Source organism: Rhinolophus ferrumequinum, chromosome 15 (assembly GCF_004115265.2).
Source record: "Rhinolophus ferrumequinum isolate MPI-CBG mRhiFer1 chromosome 15, mRhiFer1_v1.p, whole genome shotgun sequence".
NCBI lineage: Eukaryota > Metazoa > Chordata > Mammalia > Chiroptera > Rhinolophidae > Rhinolophus > Rhinolophus ferrumequinum.
This window is the reverse complement of record NC_046298.1, coordinates 27,596,651-27,617,989: the sequence shown is the minus strand read 5'-3', so window position 1 is coordinate 27,617,989 and position 21,339 is coordinate 27,596,651. Positions and strand designations below refer to the sequence as shown.

Here is a 21,339-nt window from a genome sequence, read left to right as displayed (position 1 = left end):
CTAGTGGCTGTGGCAAGGCACTGTCATCCTCAGGTGACCAGAAGCACCCAGGTGAAGCTCTTCAAACTGGCCTTGCCCCTCCCTGAGCAACCCGGGCTGCTTCCTGGGCCTCCCTCCCACCTGGAACAGGGAAAACTGCTCTGTCACGCCATGGCTCTGGGTCCCATCACATGAATGGGGACAAGCCCAAAGCAAAGGATCCCACCGACTGTCACAAAGGCATGTGAAGGGCGCCCTGCCCTGCATTTCGGGCCACTATCCTGGGGCTCCAGGTGCCCCCGGTCACTCCGTAACCACATGGACCCCTCAGCCTGGAGCCCATCTTCAAGATGACTCAGAGCCGATTTCCATAATAAGACGGCCACACACCACCTATGAATCATGGGAGGGAGGGCAGGAGGGCGACATTAAGAAGGAAGCAAGGCAGAAGCCGATGGAAATGACAGTGAGTGAAAGACTGAGGCAGGCAGGGACGAGCTGCACCCACCTGGGCTCCCCTGGGTGATGGGTGGAGGCTGCGTCTGCTTCCTCCCCCCAGCTGAGTCCAGCTCTGGCTCCCAGGAAGTGCTGGCCACCTCTCCCTCCTCTTCCCACTCTCCTGCTCCAGCTCTGGCTCCCAGGCTATGCGGCTGCACTGTCCACTGGAGCGGAGGGGGGCGGGGGGGGCAGCGAGCAATGGGGATGCTGGAGCAGCCGCGGGCCCGCCCGTCTGTCAGCACCGCGGGGGAAGCTCTGACGTGAGGCCACTGCCGGGTGTAGCCCCAGCCAGGCGAGTCATCCCAGCCGGCCTGCAGCCACGGCTTGGGTTAAAGAGACATTCCAGGCGCTGCCCAGTGAGCGACACCCCTCCAAGCCTCACTGCACCTCTGTCCTCTGGGCCAGTGACACTCAGGGTACTTCCTTGGGCTTCCCACTGCCCCCTCCAGCTCCAGAAGCAATGAGGGCCCCCTGCCACTCCTCTTGGTGGAGTGGTGACCCCTATGCCTGGATGGGGGCTCAGGCTCTCCTTTCTCTAGCTGGGCTATTTCAAGGGTTTCCCTCTCTCGTGCCTCCCTCTGGCCCTCACACATCCAGGCTCCTCTGCCCTGAATCAGACTGATCCCCCTGCTGTCCCCCACCCCCCTGGGGAGCTTTCAATGGCTCCTATTGCTCTCAGAACATAACCACAGCTTCCATACTCTGCTAATAAGACCTGTATGATCTGGCTGTGACCTAACAGTTCCGGGTGCAATCACAGGGCCTGAACCCCCTTCCCTTCTCCTGCAGGGCAGCAAACAGTCCCTCACCTAATTCATGCTTCGCTCCCAAGTTCCCTCTGCCCAGAGTGTGTGCACCCCATCCTGACACACTCCTACTCATCTCTCTACGCCCAGTTCTAATGTTGCCATCCCAGGGGAGCCCACTCTGGCCCCCCTAGGCTGAGTGAGTCACTCCCGGTTCTCCAGCGCATGCCTCTATTTTAGCTATTTGTTTATGACTCCGTCTCCCCAGAGCGCCCAGGAGCTCTTCAAGGGTGGGGCCAAGGGTCTTATTCACCTTCCTCCCCCAGCAGAGGGGACAGGCCAGCTCAATATTCTGTGATTCAAATGGGATTTTCTTGTTACCGACTCCTCTCAGCTTTCCATGCAATCTTGCTATATGTATGACCTCCCTCATCTTCCACTGCTGCTCCGCCCCCAGCCCAAGGGGGCAGGAACTGACCACCTCTTCCATAGACTCAGCAGACAGGCAGGCACGGTTTTGGTGTCCTCCAAGAGACGATAGTAAAGAACGGAATTTTTCTAAAGGATGTTTAGCTATTATACTGATCTTGTTGAGCTCAGCATTCCTCAGAGGTCAAACTGCGTGCCTCCTGGCTCCAACGTTGTTACACAACCCAATGGTCACTTATGAAATGGGTTTTAGGGAGCATCTCTTTGGGCTCAGAGTAAGTCTCCCTGCAGTGACAGAGTTAGAAAGAAAATGCCCCTCAAAGAAAGGCTAAGGCAGAATGTTCTCTCAATGATGAGAGAATACATTCTCTCTAAATGAGGGGGTTTCTGACTTGGAGTCCTTGCTGGAAATGGGGGTGGCTCTCCCTGAAATGATAGAGAACACGTCACATGTATGTACTTCAGCAGCCATGTTATTTTTTTCTGCCACAACTCCTTTCTTGGGGGACCCACCTCTCCCGGTCCACGAGGTCCCGGTAAGGCTATCAGAATATACAGCTGACTGTGGTCAGGGTGGGCACGTAATCCAGGGTGGGGCATGCCCTGGGGTGCATGGAGCCAATCAGAATCTTCCATGAGACTTTTATAGAAATATAAGGGAAGGAAAATGGGCTCTCACATTTTTAAAGATTACAAGCTCTAAGACTGTAGCAGCTTGAGGCTGCTAGAAGTCCATTTTTTCCCACTACATGGAGACACCGCGCCTAACAATAAAGCCAGCACATGGAAGCAGAGCCAGGAGATGAGAGAGAGACAGCAAGAGAGAGAGAGCGCGCGCGAGAGAGAAACGAGACTGAATATTAATATAATTGACTCCTGGATCTACCTATGCCTGAAGTCCTTTCTCTCTTAGACTTCCCAGTTACTTTAATACAGTTACAGAATCAACTTCTCTTTTGTTTCAGATAGTTTGCATACAGATCACCTCCAACCAACAGTCCTGGCCAATAACGCGCACTTTTCCAAGGACACAACTCATACTTCCAGAGTCTCAAAGACTTAAATATATGAGAAGTAAGAAAAACTGCTCACTCAAAGTAAAGCAAAAGGTGACATCTGATGCCTCCTTGCTTTTTACAGCTTTTTAAGCCTAATAATGTGCCCGTGTACCTCACTTTTCCCATCTGTAAAATGGAGATCAGAAAATCTATTTCTCAGGTTTGTTAAGAGAAATAAAAATACAATGTGTAAAGCTCCTAGAACTGTGGCAAACATGCAGTAGGAGCTCTATTGGTGCACATTCCCTTTTCCTTTCCTCCAGTGAGCCCTGGTTTATACCCTTCTTGTACCTGGAGGAAAAAAAAACACCCTACATTAAACCACCTTTGCTCCTGATAGTTGGCTGTCTCCCTCTGGGGGAAAAGAGGAGGTGGGCGAGTGTGGCTGGGAGAAGAAACTGCTTACTCATGTTTATTTCTCCTACCTGCAGCAAGACAGTTCCCCCAGGAATTGTGAGCTGTAAACAGTACTTCGGGGCGTTCTCCCAGGACAGCAGCTGAACGTCTTCAATAGCGCTGTAGGAGACTGAGTTTTCCATGTACCCAGTTGGCTGCAGCAAAAAAACAAAGAGAAAAGACACACATTGGTTACAAGATCAGGCACAACATCTACACTCAGAAGAAGGTTCCAGAAAACATCCCCACTGTGGCAACAATCAAACCTCGCTGGCACAGACACCTGGCAGTTCTAGGGACCAAAGGAACTCTGTCTTTCCTAGGTGGCGGCATCCAGCTGGAGGGGAGGAGCCATGGTGGAAACGCGCCCATTGCTTAGGGATGCAGGTGGGACCAGACTGAGGGACCCCTCAGGGAAAGGCCTGTGCGTTGTTCCTCCTGGCATCAGCAGGTCCCAGCATAGGCAGAGCCTGGGCCCTCCAGCCCTTGCTGTGTCCAAACCGCCACCCTGGCCTGCCCAGAAATCAGTCATAGCCTCCCGCACCTCCCATCTCCCTGCCTCGTCCCCCTCCCCAGTATAATCACTCTCCACTCAGCACCACAGGCTCACATTCCACATCGGCACTCTCAATCCCCCTACACCCCTGCTCAGCTCCTGGTGGCCTGACACGAAAGGACACCCCACCGACCACCGACCGGCCCCACAGGTATGGTCTCACTTCCTCCTTCAGCCCCTGTCCAAACTCCCATACACAGGCCTGCTGACGGTACCACACTCTTAACCTGTTCTTTGTCCCAGAAAAGCTGTGACCCTGTCCCTGTCATCTCCTCTTTTACTCTCTAAGTCTCAGCTCAACAGGACTTCCGGGGGCGGGAACCTGCAACAACTCCGGACACCATAACCCACCCGGTCACATCCTTGCTGGAGCCCTCTACACTCATCACACCCGAGTTAATTACTGTGGACTTATGTCGCCTGTTATCTATTTGATGCCTGCCTCCTGGCCAGGCTGCAGCTCCACGAGGTCAGGCCGGTGTCTGTCTTGGTCCTTGCTCTCTCTCCCCAGTGCCTGGCACCTGGCAAGGGCTCAACAATTTGTGTAGAAAGAAAGAATGATAAAAGCCATCATCATGGGTCAACACTGGGATGAGAGTAGGGCCAAAGAAATTCACAGCCACTCACTGCTCCCTGAGTGAGCTCCGCTGTCACAGAAGGAAGGCACCAGGCACCAGGGGGATGCACGAACCGCCAGGTACTGGCAGCGTCCATGTCACTCTGGCCCCAGGAAGCCAGACTTCAGCAGAATCAGAGGCAAGTACAGCACAGCTAAGAAGGATAACAGCTAATATCTCCCAAGTCCTGACATGAGCCAAGCACTCCCCAGGCACATGACAAGTGCTACTTCCTTTAATCCTAATGGTCCCACAAGGCAGGTGCAGAGCCATCCCGTTGCACAAAAGAGGAAGCTGAGGCTCAGGAGGTCACGTGACTTGCCCAAGGCCACCCAGCTGGGAAGAGGCGTGGCCAGGATTGAACTCAGCAGCTGACTCGGGAACTGGCTCCCTGACCACCATGCTGTGCTGCAACCAAGAGGCAGATGCAATTTAAAATCCATGGCCCAACAAGTTAATTTTACCAGGATTTAGGACCTTCATGAGGTCTTTAAATTTCAACTTCTGTCTGCCAAAGTTGAGATATGGTGGTGGTGGTGGAGGCAGAGAAGGCTTAAGCTGCCTCAAATTTCTCTACCTTATCAGTCACCAGGCTGTGGAAGCAAGATTGACTGATCACTTGATTTGTTCATCCACATGTTCACTCATTCATTCACCTGACAGATATTTACTGAGCACCTATTACATTCCAGGTCCCACGCTGGGTGCTGGGGCACAGCACTGAATGAGACGGGAGCTCAGTGGGGCAGAGAGACAACAAACAGACAAAATACCCAAATAAATAAACTATTAGAGAGCAGCAGTGCTGCACCAAGAATCAAAACAGAGTATGGTGACAGGTGGCTGAGAGCTGGAGCGCTGTGGAAAGATGGAGGTAAAGTGCATCCCAGAGCCTACGGCCAGTGCAAAGGACCAGTAGTGGGCACAACCTGGGAGTGTACAAGGAGGAACCAAAGGCCAAAGGGAGGGAGAACTGGCGTAAGGAATGTCTTGGAGAGGTGGTTAGACCACTCTAGGAGGGATGTGTAAGTGCAGCTGGGGCTCCAAGTATTACTCCCCCGGTTATTCCCCGGGGGGTGGACGGAAGCAGAGGCTTTAGGTAAATTTCATATAGCATCACTGAGGGTGTTGCATGGAGAACAGACTTGGGAAGAGTGCGTGGAATCAGGGAGGAATGATTCCTGGTTGTTCACCAGGCCCTGGAGGCTCCTGCACAGGTCCAGGTGAGCAACCAGGCTGCTCGGACCCTGGTGGGGAGGCAGCCAAGTTCGTCCTGCACTTCTCACCAGCACATGGCCTACCCCTAGGCACCAATCCAGGACTGCCATGTCTGATGAAGATGGTCATATCAGCGTACCAAAGGCACACTTGGGGGCTCCCCTTTTCCCTCTGCCCTCGGCCAGCATCCCCTGCACGTTATGTCCTCAGTACTCTGCAGTACGCGTACGTGACTCAGCCCTCACAGCACATCTTGTCCTAAGAGCACCAGTGAAACCAGAGGCTTGGGGGGGGGGTTGGTTATATGCTCACTTTTCAAACCCACATTCAAATATCCATTGTGCTTGTTGCCGATTTCCTGTCTCCCTGCTAGTGTTTCAGCACCACAAGCGCAGGATTTCCCCACCATTCTGTTCCAAGTGCCTATACAGTGCCTGACACTGAGAAGGTGATTATTTCCTTGATAAATGAAGAAATAGTTTCCTAAATAAAAAAAGGCTCATCTGTGTATTACTTAGAATCATAAATCATAATACACGTGGGAAGATGCTTTTTTCGTTATTTAAAAATTAATACATTTTTTAAAAATCTCCTTTAGGAAGCATTGGCACTTGGGTGCCCACTTGTGCCAAAAGCCTTTCCTTGGTGGCCCACATCCAGCTCTCTCCCTTCTCCCGGTCCCATCGGCCTCCCAACTCCAGCCCACTGACCCCTAGAGATGCACAGGCCACAGGACATGGGCTATGACGTGACCGCAAGGACATCCGGAAAGTGGCTGGACCATAACAAACGACGGAGAGATACAAAAACCCGTTCCGAAAATCCCAACAAGGTCTACGACCACACGGGCTGGACTTGGTGATCCAAACTAAGCACATGGCCAGGCTCGTTTCTTGAAAATCACATTTTGGGCACTCAAGCAGAAGGCCTTGGACTTCTATTTCCCACCACAGGAGGTTGTCGGTCTCCTCGGAGACCCTGCGACATGAGGAGACACTGGCCAGGGCCCACACCAAGTCCGGGCAACACACTCCAGATGACCACTGCTGACATGTGCGATCTGACATGAGGAGGGCTCGCTACCCGCCTGTGTCTGCCTTTCTCATGACCCCAGGCTTTTGCTGTGTCAGTGTGGCCTTGATTAGAAGTTGCAACACAGGCTCTTGGGGGAAACGTTGGGTATAAATAAATACATAGTTTTTTTTTTAATAACAGATGTATTGCTTTCCCACTGTTTGAAGCAGCATTGGCTAAAAGCAAAATTTGTAGAATCTGCGAGACCTGTGTTTGAGCAACTTACTGTGTGTGTCTTTTTGCAAGTGACCACATCTCTCTGAGTCTGTTTCCTCTAACGGTAAAATCAGAATTTAATAGAATTATCAGGAACCTTAAAGAAGATCCAAGTTTCAAGGGCTTAGCACAGCATCTGGAACTTACTGAAAAGCTCAATGAAGTGAACTACAGTGAGAAAGACTAAACTTTATCTCTGGGGTCTTTCTCCCCTAAACCCACAATTCTGGTCTAGCCATGAGAAAAACATCAAACCCTAACTGAGGGCCAGCACTCATCAAACACAAGCAAAGTCTGAGCAAGTATCCCAACCAAGATTAGACTATGGAGACACAATGACTAAATGTACTGTGGGATCTCGGGTGGGATCACGGGACACAAAAAGGACATTTGTAAAAACTAAGGAAACTAAACAAAGTAGGACGGAACGTTAATAGCATATTGACATTGGTTCACTAGTTGTGACAAATATATCATGCTTCTGGAAGATGTTAACCCTGGGGGAAATGGGGTGCGGAGTATATGGGAATCTTTGTACCATCTTTGTTACTTTTCTGTACATCTCAAACTGTTCTAAAACAAAACGTTTATTAAGAAAAATTAACTGCTGCCACTACCACGATTGTTACTGTTACCATCATCGTCACCAAGGGGAGTGGACAGATCGGGGTCCAGAGCCCCCACACGCTGCTCTCTGGGTGAGGCATGAGCTCCCGCTGACCAAGGAGCCCTCCATCCGAGGTACTTTCACACTCTTGGGAGGATTTTACAGATAACTGGTAATTCCCTGGCAGTTTGAACATGATGATCAGAGCTGCAGTGGACGAGATTCTGGTGTGGGGTAAAGGCTGAGTTAGATTAAAAAAAAGAAAAATTAAATTCTCCTCCACTGAGGGAAGCTAGGAAATCCAGCTCTAAGAGGTACATTTAAGAGAATGATACGCAGATTAGAAGTTATTTCTACATGCAAAAGCAGTGCAAGACAAACTGTGATTCTGTGTATATGACATCCCAGAATTAGCAAAGCTATCGAATGGAAATGAGATCAGCTGAGACGGGAGGAGACTGGGTACCCAGGGGTACGGGGGAATGTTTTGGGGTCCTGGAAATACTCCGTATCTTGATTGCAGTAGTGGTTACTCAACTGTATATGTTTGTCAAAACTCAGCTCTGCACACTAAAAGGGTGAATTACACTGAATGTAAATTACAACTCACACTGGACAAAGAAAGGCAATGCATGAATATTCAAGATAATTTGGGAGATGATGAACAGAATGAAATCTTTCAGATAAAATCATATCAAGATCAATCATTAGCGCGCTTTGATATATTACCTTTCTGATTATTTTTTTATACATAATTTTTTTTTACACAGCCCAAATCAAGCAGCACATATAATTTTGTAACTCGTCTTTTTTTTTTAACATAATGTTACAGCATGTGCACATCCCATATTCTGAACAATAATCTCCAGAACCACCATTTTAGTGGCTATAAAATATTCAGCCACTCATTTATTCACCACCACTTCTTCCCCCTTCCCATGGACAGTGAGGTGGTATTCATTTTGGCTACTCTAAACAACTCCACAATGAACATCCTTATGAAACATGTTTCTCTACCCTATATTTAGGATTCTTTCTTTAGGCCAGATTCCCAGAAATGGAATTACTGGGACAAAGGGTAAGAGCATATTTCACATCATTGCCAAATTGCTCTCATTAAAGAAACATTAACGAGAACTGGGGAGCCCTGCTTAAGACTGGTGGAGCCTTCATCCTGGGCTCCCGGACGACTGGGTCCTGCTAGAAGCCACGCTCTGACTGGGTGAGCTCAGTGCGACCACCTGGTAGCTGAGTGCCTGCCACATGACGCACCCCAAGGTGTTTGAGTGGCAGAAGTCCCCAGGGTCCTGGCTCCTGGTGACACTGCTTTCCCATAGGAGTCAGGGAACAGGTTGGGGGTGCCTGTGTCCTTCTGCTCAGGGCTTGAGGAGGGGCTAGGTTGGGGGGTCTTTGCATTTGCCAGACCAGGAAAAGAATACTCTCCCTCTGCTTTTGTTTCCAAGATGAGCTTCTTTCCTGGTGTCCCCTCCACACCTGGACAGGGGCTACAGTAAGCAGGACCTAGAGGGGGCTCATCAGGGCCTCCGATGACCACCCCCCCCAAAGCCTTCAGAGCTGATATTCCAAACTGGGCACCTTCTTGGACGTCCCACGTATCAGATAGGCATGGAGAGGGGGGACCAAAGGCTCCTGACACATCCCCCACTGAAGCCCATCCCCTCATTCCGTCTTTGCCTCCCCTGCCTTTTTGGGAAGCCAGCTCCCTCCCGCTCAAACCTGCCTGCTGGTTTCCATGGGGATTTCTCTAGAAGTGAATATGAATCATGACATCAGAGGCCCGGCCCCCAACACGAGGCTTCAGACTGACTCAAGGCGCGCGTCAACCAGGCGCCAGCGCTGTTCCGAGGGAGGAGGCTCTGGACTCCAAAAGGAAAAGCTGGTCTGGAAACACCCTCAAGGAGCTTGCTCCAGGGGGAGGAGGAAGTGGGAGGCTGGGAAACCTTGGCCAGCTGGGGATGTGGGCCGAGACCAGCAGGCTGTGTGTTACGGGAGGGGTTGGCGCCGGGCAGCCTGCGGAGTATGCCCGGCTGTGGACGCATCTCCATTCTCCACAAGGGGAGGTCACTGAGTCACGGTGCAGGGGGACCTGCACGGCACAGCCTGCTTCCAGGTGGCACCGCCCCACTGGCATAAGGAAGGATTCGTTCCCAGCGCACGCACCCCACGCGAACCTTGGCCTCAAAGGAGAGATGTCAGGTTGGAGGGCAGGGGCGCCCCCCACCCCACCTTGGGCAGCGAACAACAGCGGCTGTAACAGTAATGATGACGCCATGACCACGGTGGGTACCAGGGAGGGGCTCGGCTGGGGGAGAGGCTTCAGCCCTCACCTCCCCCTGCTGCTTTTTAAAAACTTGAGATAAAATTCATGACATAACATTAAACATTAACTATTTTTAAATGTATTATACAATTCAATGGCATTTAGTGCATTCCCAATGCAACTTTCACCTCCATTTAGTTCTAAGACACTTGCATCACCCCAAGAGGAAACCCCATACCCATTAAGGGGTCACTCCCTGTAACGGCCCCCCGCCCCCAGTCCCTGATGACCACCAGTCTGCGATCTGTCTCTATGGATTTGCCTGTTCTGGGCATTTCATATCAATGAAATCATACAATATGTGGTCCTTTCTATCTGGCTGCTTTCGTTTAATGTTTTCAGGTTCATCCACGTTGTACCACATATCAGTATTCCGTTCCTTTTTATGGCTAAATAATGTTCCATTGAATGGACATTAAGCTGTGTTTTATTTACCCATCTATCAATTGATGGACATTTGGGTTGTTTCTACCTTTTGGCAACTGTGAATAGCCTGCTGGGTATTTTTTCCAGTGACAGGAAGGACGCATGCTCTGCAAGCACCACCCTCATGAAGTCCCTCACACGGGAAGGCACAGGTGCCCTTGGTTAACGTCTATCAGGCAGTTCCCAGCGGCCAGTACCAGGCTTGTATGTATTATCTCATTTAACCACATAACAACATGGGGGGGGTCTGCTGCATGTATCCCTATTTATCTAAATGCTACAGAAAAAGAAATTGGGGCATGGACAGGTGATGGCATGTCACTGGTCCCTGCTTTTAAGAGACAGACAGACCCAAGATTCACTCTCACAACCCCGAAACTGCAGCCTCCATTCCCATGCTCCGTCACACTCCTCTGGCCAGATCCAAACTCCGACGTGCGTACCTGTGTGCACACACATCACAGGTGCATGCTAAGCAACAAAGGAGCCGGGACCAGAGAGGACACAGCCGAACCTGGCAGAGCAGGGCTCTCAGAATCTGCCTGCCCGCTGCCACCCAGCCATGCAGGACGCCAGGCCACCTATGGCTCCACATGGCCTCAAGGGCAGAAACCCACATGTGCTCATTTGGGAAAGGCCTGTCAAAATATTTTGATGTTCTCTTCAATCCCACAGAGGGAAAGTTATACAGCAAAAGAAAGCGGCAGGTAACAATCCGCTGCTAAACAGGCCAGTCTGGGCCCCAGCCCCAGAGCAAATCTCCTCAAATGCCTTTCACACTCCCCCTTGCCCCTTGTTTCCATAAACCAAAAATACTGAGCATGACGTAACCTTTTCTGGGTGCCCCAGGGCCATGGTATCATTGCGACTCTCCACTGGGGAGCAGGGCAGCCCAGCAATGGTCTTGGTGCCACCAGAGGACGGAGAGCTGACTGCTGCTACACTTGCTGGCCGTGGGGAGACTGTCTGTTTTGTGTAGTGACTCCAAACATTCTCCTGATGCCAAAGGGCTACTTCCTTCTGCTGCCAATGTACCTCCCCTCATACCCTACCCGCAAACGGTTACTCCTCCTCTGGGGTAGCCTATGAAACCAGAGTGCCGAGCCCATCAGAATTTTGTGTAAAGTAAAAGTAATTGGGTTTTGAGCAAGAAAACTTCTTGTGAGAAAAATACATCCTTCTTGTGTGTCACGGCGTTTCGTTTGATCTTATCTTGGCCGTGGGGGTGATTACTCTAACCTCTTCACAGCATAAACGACTCTCGATCAGCACCGTCTGACAGAACTTTCTGTGATGATGGAAACGAACCGCGGCTGCACTGCCCAATGCAGTGGCCACCAGTGGCCTGCTGAGCACCTGAAATGTGGCTACTGCAATGGTCTTTTGGGACTGAATTCACGTATTCATTCGACAAGCAGAACCCTTCCCACGTGTGACCTAATGCCAGGGCCTGGGGACATGGCAGTGAAAGGCAGGGACACAGTACAATCGTGGAACTGAGGAGACAGATGACCCCCGAAAAACAGGCGGTCAGAAGGATAGAAGTCTGTGTCCTCAGGGCACAGGGCTTTCATCGGGTTCGCTGGGCACCTCTGACAGCTGAGCAACTGATCAAGGCTCAGAGGGAGTTTGGAAGGGAGTCTGGAGTTCGGAGGGACTGGCCCCGGCCCCTGCTCAGGCCCAACAGAACACCTATCCCTGCCCTAGTGTCAGGACCTCCCAGGCAGGGAACACCGCTGCTGGCTCCCCTCGCCCACTTCCCAGATCTGCATGGTCCTTCCCACCTCCACCAATCCCCCGAAACCCACAGCCCGCCTGGTGGCAAGTACTGCCATCGACCCCCGACAGACCAGAAGTGGAGGCTCTGAGCAGGGACATACCTTAACCAACTGTACATGGCTGGCTACTCAGGGCAGAAGGGGAAGAGAACGGAGAACTTGGGGCTTCCGTCCTGGCCTTTGTCTATGTGACAGCCTAGGGAGCGGGAAGTCAGGAAGTCTGTCCCAGTGTGACACCACCGCACCGTCCTCTAGCAGAACTGGTAACTCTGCTGGTTACCCCGGGATGGAGACAGTGCTGGAAAGGGGCCAGAGGGAGCTTCTGGAGGCCTGATACCATTCTAGGTCTTGATTCCTGTTGGTAGTGACACTGTGTGTTCTCTTTGTAAAAACTCATCAAGCAGGATTCCACGTGTGCACTTTTCTGTATGTATGTTACACTTCACTAAAAAGATGCTTACAAAAAAATCAGAAGTTCTAGAGTCGAATCCAGGCTCCACCACTTGCTGACTGTGTGGCCTTAGGCAAGTCACTTGGCCTCTCTGAGTCCATTTTCTCCCGTGGAAAAGCTAGCTAGTATTCACACCCACTACGACGGCTACTATTTTAAAAAGATAATACCAAGTGTTACAGAGGATGTGAGAAAACTGGAATGCTCGTACACTGATGGTGGGATTGTGAAATGGTACAGCCGTTTGGGAAAACAGTTTGGCAGTTATTCAAAAAGTTACACAGTTTCCATATGACCCACGTGGGGAATTTTATGGTACGTGAATTATATCGCAATAAAAAAAGGTAACAGTATACCTATCTTAAGGGTGTTTGTGGAGAGAAATTAAGTGTGTATAGCTCAGCACCTCGTAAGAACTTGATAAGTAACTATGCTCATGCTGTCACCCCAAGAGAGTATTACACAGGGTTGCCTGAGAAAGAAGGCCAGGACTTGGGGGGCTGCAGGCAGGGAAGGATGAGAGAGTTCAACTCCCAGCACGGTGCCAGGTGCTAAGAAGGAGCTCATTATACCCGGGTGATTATTTTCCAAAAGCCTCAACAAGAAGGAAGAAGGGGCTTTGCACAAATGCTCTGAGTCCCTCCATCACCCACAAATTACCCTAGAAAGTGAGAACAGAGAGGACGGCTCTGGGTCGGAGTGAGCCTGGTGCACAGGACACCAAGCAGCTCTGGAGAACGGATGATAAGCAGGACCTATCAGCTATGGACGGTGTGGGGCCGGGCTCTCAGCTGGCACCCCAGGAGCTCTGAGCCGTGCAGCACTGCCCACCTCAGGCGTGCCCACCTCTTGCCCCATCTCAGTCAAGCCCTGTCACAGCCCAGCCCTCCTTGGGGGCTCAGGAGGGGCTGCCTGGGGGGCCGTGGGACATTCAGGAAGAGCCCCTGGACCGTCTTTCTCCAGCCCGGCCCTCAGCAGAGCCAGAGGCTGGGCCAGGAGGTCAGTGTCAGGGCAGGCCCGGCTGTTCTCCATGGACCGGGCTCCGTGGAGACAGGCGGGAGGCACGCTGGCTCATTAATCACGAGACCGGCCACGGCAGCTGCCCCCTTTTAAGGCCAAATGGCTCAAGAGGTTTAATAATAGAGCGAAGGGCTGTAGTTCTACATTCAGACCCTTCCAACCCCAGTTGCCATCACAGACATGGAAAGATGGATGGGAATCTGGTCTCCAGGGCGTGGTGCTCAGCATCTGTGCCACCGGGCACCTTCTCCATCGGAGCAACTGATCAGCTCTGGAGGCCGTGACGCAACGTCAGCACGCTTCCACCCATTTGAGTCAGCAGCCCACATAGGTCAAGCATATCCCACAGGCCAGGCCCGCAGCTGGGCAGTCCCCAGGCACCATCTCCTTCACAAGGATCCTGTAGGACCCCTGTATAAAGAGGAACAAGGGGAGACTTGCAGCAGTTAAACAGTGGGCCCCAGCTCACAGTGGGTCAGCAGACAGACCTCGCTGTTGACTTCAGAGGCCAGGTCCGTATCCACCATCCCACGTCCCTGGCCTGTTCTGCGACACACTGGCCTGGGAGCCCCAAGATGACCAGGGCCTCAGGCGCCAGTGTAGGCGGGGACAGAGGTGTACAAAGGTAAACGACAACACGATGTGATAAGCACCATAATTGAAGGGTGTAGGAACAAAGGGCAAGCGGGGGTGGAGGAGGAACACTCTGGGACATTGGGGAAAGCGTCCCAGAAGTGACCTCTGAGCTGGGTCTTCAGGTGGGTAGGGGAGTGCCAGGCACTCCCATGGAGGAAAGGAAAAGCACAGGAAGCCGCAGCGTGCTGGACTCTGCTCGGGGAATAGGAAGGTGTTAGATGAGACTGGCATGCAAAGACTCCCCAGGAAGGCCTGAGACAGGCACAGCCCTCGACTGCCCAACCTTCTCCAATTCTTGGATTTTCTCTCTCTCTCTCTCCCTCTCTCTCTCTCTCTCTCTCTCTCTCTCTCTCTTTCTCTCTCTCTGTCTCTCTCTGTCTCTCTCTCCCTTCCTATTTTTTTTTAATTAAAGTATACTATGTAAACAGGACAATGTCAAGTCCAAAGGTGCACAGCCTTCCGTGGTTAGCTGGATTCCCTTCTGCACATGCAAAGCCCTGTGTGGCCCCCGCAGAAGGTCCCCTCGTGCCCCCTCCCAGTCCACACCGCCAGGAGGTGTCCGCTGTCCTGGCGTCCATTGCTGCAGATTGGTCCTGGAACGTCTTACAAGGGGAAGCGCACAGCACACACACTTTTGCGTCTGGCTCCTTTTGTTTGGGGCGTCTGTCTTTTCACTGCAGAGCAGTGTTCCTCCCCACCTACAATGTTGTTTATGAATCTTTGGTTGTTTCAAGTTTGGGGCTATCGTGTATAAAGCTGCTGTGAACGTATTTTGTACTTATTTTGGGGGGAGGGGAGTGGAGTGGGGAAACCAAAGCACTCTTTTGGGTAAATACCCAGGAGTGGGATTCCTGGGCCACAGGATAAAATGCTTATATTTAAGCCCAAGAAACAGATGTTTGAGGGGAATTGCAGAGAGGTTTTATATAAAAACGAGCTTCTTTGTAGGGTCTGCTCTTTCTCAGGTACCTATGCCTTTGGGAGAAAGAGGATTCCTGAGTTTGGGGGATGGAAATAGGCCAGCAATGGATCTCCATTTCCTCATAAGGTGGAGCGCATCTTTCACACAGGGCACTCCTGAGACCTGCAGGAGAGGAAGCGTGCTTCTCAAAACTGGACTCAGGGCCACAGAGGAGGTGATGGCAAAACACACTTTTTTCATGGCTAACGTGGCAGAAGGGGGCGTCTCTACTTCCCTTCATGTTCAGTCTTCTCGCCATGCTCGATCTAGGCGTTTTTGCAAAAAGAAAGGGCACGTTTGTTCAAGATTAGAGCTCTGAGTTAAAGGCTGGGAACGGCAACTGTATAGTTTTGTTCATGTTAGTATTGATTTAACTCCAAGATCACATGCCAGTGTCATGCAGGCCTGCACCCATCGGACGTAAGGATACCGAAAGGGATGGGACGGCAAACTTTCCGGTCTTCAAAAACACATGCTAGTTGATGACGTAGTTCAGCTGGTGAAAAACCATAGCCCATGACAGCCTAGAAACAGGGGCACCTGCTTCTGGGTCCTCATAGGCTGGGGCATGCTTCAACCCTGGTACCTTCCTGTGCACTGGTGTCAACTGCTTGTGTGCCGGGAGCTGCTGAGAACAGAGACTGTGCATGTCAGTCCGCCACCTTAGCCCATGTCCAGAGTAATTGTCCTGATTAAGGGTCATCTTTGTGCCTCCTATGTGGGTCAGCTGCTTGCAGAGTCTTCTCACTGACCCATGAGATGGGTGCCAGTATGATTCCATTTTACAGCCGAGAGAAAACCAAGGCCCAGAGAAGAGAAATACGTGGCCCTACGCCACGCCCCCATTATTAATGAAGTCAGGACTGGAACTCTAGCCCTGTGATCTAACCACAGGTTGGCAAACATGTTCTGTGAAGAGCCAGACACTACATTCTTTAGCCTTTGTGAGTCACATGGTCTCTGTCATAACAATTCAACAGTGCTGCCATGCTGTGAAAGCAGCCATAGACGATACACAAATGACCATGGCTGTGTTCCAATAAAACTTTATTTACAAAGGCAGCAGGCCAGGTTTGACCTGGGAGCTATACCTTGCCAAAGGCTGGTTTAAACCATTCAAGGGGTATAAATATGTTGTGGGTGGATGGATGGATGGATGGATGGATGGGAAAGAAAAAAGAGTAGAACGTTTCCTCTCCTTGTTTTCTAAGGTGACTTTTAGCACAGAGCCACAAAGGAAGTTTCAGTGGGTGGGTAAGTGAATGGATGAATTTGCTATTTACTGTGTCCTCCAGGGCTCCAGCAATGTCCCCTCTAAGGACTAGCCTTAGTTCTAACCCTAAATTCTGTGGACAAATCAGACAAGCTCTGAAGAAATTTTCCAGAAGACAAATTTAGGGAAAACCCCCTTGGGCCCATCCCTAAATGAAAGCAAATGACCTAGAAGCCAGGCGACGTGGCTCTCTCTCCCAGAGCTACCTACACACATCCACTGGGGACATAAGGCTGCTAGAAGTGAGATGCCAGGCCCAGGCAGGGTGACCGCCCACCTCGCTCTTGTTCCCAAAATTATAGGAGCAATGGGAACAAGGCAGCATGACTGAGTCTCATTCAGAGAACCTGTGACAGTGTAAAGAAAGCTGGGGACAGGGCCTCCCATCAACACAGTCTTCTAAAAACGTAATAGGAGAGAGGGAGGGAGGGATAAAAACGAGAACCATGTTTTGGTCCAATATGCGTAAAGTAAGCAGGCTCAGAGAGGTATGGTAACTCCCCAGGACCAGCCAGCTGGGAGTGGCAGACCCGAGGTGGGACCCCTGAACTCTCCAAGATAGGGCTACCTGTCGGGGGCCCCACTGTTGACCTCCCTGAGGCTCTGACTAGACCTCAGGGTGGCAGAATATCACTGGTGGGGGGCAAACACGAGTTTTGGGAACAATCGTTCACTCTGCCCTATGCTCCAAGGACACTCCCTGCAATGTGTCTGTCCCTCAGTGTCCATCCAGCCTTCATCAACCCACACTCCCACCCACCTAAGCAGGATTCAGCACCACTTCTATGAGATCACGGAAGACTCAGGCAGATGCCAACTTATGATCACACATGATGTCACATGTGGAAACAGTCTTTTTACTTATATTCTTCACTAAACCGATGAATTCAGTACGTGGAGTTTACCTTACTCCCCACAATAAGTTAACTGAGGGACGGAAGGAGGGAGGGAGGGAGTGAGGGAGGGGGGCGGGCGGGAGGGAGGGAAGAGGGCTACTTTCTACAAAGGCTGAAGGTGCGAAGGACTTTTCAAGCATCAGTTCATTTTCATTAGAACACCGTGAGGTGTGCAGCACTGTTCTTCCCATTTTACAGATGAGTCAATGAGTCACCGAGAGGCAAAGTCACTTACAAAGAAGCAGTGGAGCCAAGACGGGGCTCCTGACTGTCCAACTCGCGTACTTCCTGCTAAGCCCTGTAATGACGATAACAACAATGCTGGCAGCAGTGAACGCCACTGAGCAGCCATTTGGCTACAGAAAAGAGAGGAAGAAGGGAAGAAATGAGAAAGGGGAAGGAAGAGGCCCTTGGGGAGGCAAAGTGTGACGCGTCACTAGGTTTTCCTGTTCGGGGAAACCAGCCTCTGATGTCGGACCGGCCAGCCCAGAGCCCACTTGGGAATCAGCTCAAGCTGCCCAGAGTCTGTATCTGTCAGTACAACAAACAAGTGGATGAAAGAGAAAACAAACTCTAATTAAAAATAAAAGCAGTACCCAGTACAAATGAGTGGCTGGCTGCCGGCCTGATCACGCTGCGAGGCCACAATGGCCGCAGACAGCGCAGGGGCCGCGGAGCAGGAACCCTCCGGGTACAGGCCTGGCCCAGAGCAGACGCAGGTCCCACAGCTTTGAGCCCTCGTCTCTGTTGATTCATTATTTCCAGAAGGTGCCGCCCTGCACTAATTACACCAAATGGATGTGGCCATATTTGGTCAGAGCTTCAAGGCTGGCCTTTCATATGCCACTTAGGAAGGGGTGTTGTCATTTCAAGGCTCCTGGGGGGGCCCCACGGAGGTCACAGAGGCAGCTGTTTCTGCCCTAAACACCTATTCAGCTTCTGCCATCTCTTCCACTTCACGAGACACAGAACTTAGGGTTATGATCCGATACTGAGACAAGAACTTGGGAACGTGAACAGGTCTTTTCTTGCAAAGAGAAATACTGGTGTCCCCGCAGGCATGAGGCTGCAGTCGGGGTCAGCCTATTGAGACAAGTGTGGTTCTTAAGTTTCCACCGTCCAAGGATGTCCTTTCTCTCTCGGCTGGAATCCCAATACGCAGCTGTCACTCCCACCAGTAACTTAATTCAACTCAATAAGAATGTACTGAGCGCCTACTGTGTACTAGAAGCATCACAGTGATTAGAAGACACACTGCTGGTGGTACACAGGCACCTCCAACAACCTAGAATAAAATTACCAATTTTCAAGACAGATATCCAGACAAATTCATTAAAACGTCATTCTTCTGAAATCAAATGAAAACCACCAGCTAAACACTATGCCTACCAGAATGGACACACACACACACACACACACACACACACACACACACAATCAACACCTATCATTAGGATAGCCACTGTCAAAACAAAAACTACAAAATAACAAGTGTTGGTAAGGATATAAAGGAACTGCAACCCTTGTACACTGCGGGTAGGAATATAAAAACGGGGTAGCTGCTATGGAAAACAGCAGCTTTATCTTGCAACACTGAAACTCTGTCCTCAAAAGGTAGGTTCCTCAAAAAATTAAACATAGAATTACCATTGATCCAGCAGTTCCACTTCTGGGTATCTATCCCAAAGAACTGAAAGGAGTGACTTGTACAGATATTTGTACACCTGTGTTCACAGCAGCGTTATTTGCAATTACCAAAAGGTGGAAGCAACTCAAGTGTCCATTGATGGATGAATGGAGAAACGAAATGTGGCGTATGTAAACAGTGGAGTATATTATTCAGCCTGAAAAAGGAAGGAAATTCTGACACATGCTACAACATGAATGAACCTTGAGGACACTATGCCAAGTGAAATAAGCCGGTCACAAAAAGACAAACAGTGTATGATTCCACTTATATGAAGTACCCAGAGTAGTCAGATTCACAGAGACAGAAAGTAGAATGGTGGGTGCCAGGGGATGGAAGGAGTGGAGGAAATGGAGAATTACTGTTTAATGGGGACAGAGTTTCAGTGTTGCAAGATAAAGAGTTCTGGAGCTGGATGGTGGTGATGGTTGTACAACAATGTGATTGTCCTTAGTACCACAAACTCTACACTTAAAAATTGTGGAAGTGGTAAATTTTATGTTATGTGTATGTTACAATAAAAGAAAAGAAAAAAAAACACGGGGGTGAAAAATGACAGTATCCTGTGATGGCCGGGATGTGGAGAACGCTGAATGCTCCTGCACTGCTGGTGGGAACATGAGCTGGGATACAGCACTCTGCAAGGGGGCCTGTCAGCACCTGACAGAGCTGACTCTACCCCTACCCGCTGCGCCCCAGGATCTCCACCGCTACATACCCCAAACAGGAATGCGTACACATGGTCACCATGCCCCAAGATCCACAGCGGCACTTCACAAGTGCCCTTCGACAGTAAAACACATAAATACACAACAACGAATTCACCCAGTGGAAAACTGTACAGTGAGAGGGAACAGACCGCAAGCCTCCACGGCAATATGAGTTTCACTGACAAAAGGGTACATGAGTTCATTTATATAAGGACACTGGCAAAGGCTAGGGGAGCGGTCACCTTTGGGGGAGTGGTAGTGGGAAGGGGCCCAAGGAAGGTCTCAAGGATGGTCGTACTGTGTCTCCATCTGGGTACAGGTTACAAAGATCTGTTCGATTTGTGCAGATTTACCAAAGCATACACTTAGGATCTGCGTGTTTTTCTGCAGTACTTTATTCAATTCCACAAAGTTTCCTTGAAAAGACTATATTCCTCTGGATACCGCTTGCCTCTCTACGGACACAGACGATGGCAGGGAGCTGGCAGAATTACTCCGCGATGTTTTGTCCCACCACGCATGTCGGCAGCATTCAACGGAGAGAGCCCACACGCACCAGGCACAGGCCAGGCTGGGGGACACCAGGGTATGCGAGACCCGTCCCTGCCCACAAGCATAGCCTTTAGATGGAAAATATGGAATGTCTGCATATTCGTGTTCACTGCAGCTCAAATGTAGGTAGGTGCTGCTGCTATGAATATACATTTGCTGACAAGCAAGACTGAGTTCAGAATAGCATTATGGCATTCTACAGATTTCTCAAATTATAATGGTAAAGAACCCAGGCTTGGGAGTCAGGAAGCCTGACTTCACAGCCCAGTTCTGCCTCTCACAGGGTATGGGCCCTGGGATACATAGTTTAGTCTTGTGGAAACTCAGCTTTCTCATCTGTGAAATGGAATGATAACAGAGCCCTGCTGATTGGGTCATTATGAAGATGAAATGAGAGTATGCATGGAATTCACTTAGCACAGTATCTAGCACACAGTCACGAACGTCAGGGCATGCAATATGGAGGACCTACTGTGTGCCATGAAAAACAGCATCCCTGCTCTCATGGAATTTCCCTTGTGGTGGGGGAGACAGACAGAAAACGAGATAAATAAGAGAAATACACAGGAAGTCAAATGATAAGTTCAAGTGAAATAGACAAAGCAGACAGAGAAAAAGGGCATGTTGGGTTTTGGCATGGCCCTATAATTTCATAGGAAAGTAGAGTATGACTTAACCATCACACGGAGGTTATATGTAATACTGGAGAAGTATGGGGAACCACTGCTCGATATTCCCCAAGATAAGTTACTCCTGGCCTGAAATGAGAGCACTCACGGTGGGGCAACGGGGCCAAGATAACAAGGCCCTTCTGGCAAAGGATCAGAACTTGTAGAGGCAGCGACGATGCACACGTGTACCCCAAACCTCTGTAATCCGCAATGGGGGAGAAGACAGAGAGAAGGGAAGCAGGGACGGGAAGGGATCTTCCCCGCAGGATAAACGTGTGTGCTTTTCCTGGTCAGAAAACAACACTCACGTAAACCTGCTTCCCTCTCGCTGCCTCCACAGAAAGCTCGGAGCTGCCAAACAAGGCCTAGGGTACTGGCCCGTCTCTGGGGATCCAGAGGGCCTGTTCTATGAGATCCTAATTGCCTCATTTCACACGGAATCTTAGCTTTGAGAAGCCGCAGTCCTCTTGGAGGCAGGCAGGGTATAATCTTAGACAAATAAACACAATAGTTCTTGGGGGAAGCAAGTGCTGGCAGCCACTG

General features: G+C 50.5%; 1 protein-coding gene across 2 annotated transcripts in view; it reads right to left on the bottom strand.

Annotated features, from left to right (window-relative positions):
• Nucleotides 1-21,339, bottom strand: part of CMIP (c-Maf inducing protein) — a 236,836-nt gene that overhangs the window by 88,873 nt on the left and 126,624 nt on the right. The window contains exon 2 of one of the 2 annotated variants that reach the window (XM_033128172.1): nucleotides 3,136-3,261. In XM_033128172.1, coding sequence (XP_032984063.1) covers nucleotides 3,136-3,261 — 126 coding nt within the window. Of the gene's footprint in view, nucleotides 1-487; nucleotides 635-3,135; nucleotides 3,262-21,339 lie in introns of those variants that run through there. The other variant, XM_033128173.1, reaches the window with a different exon arrangement.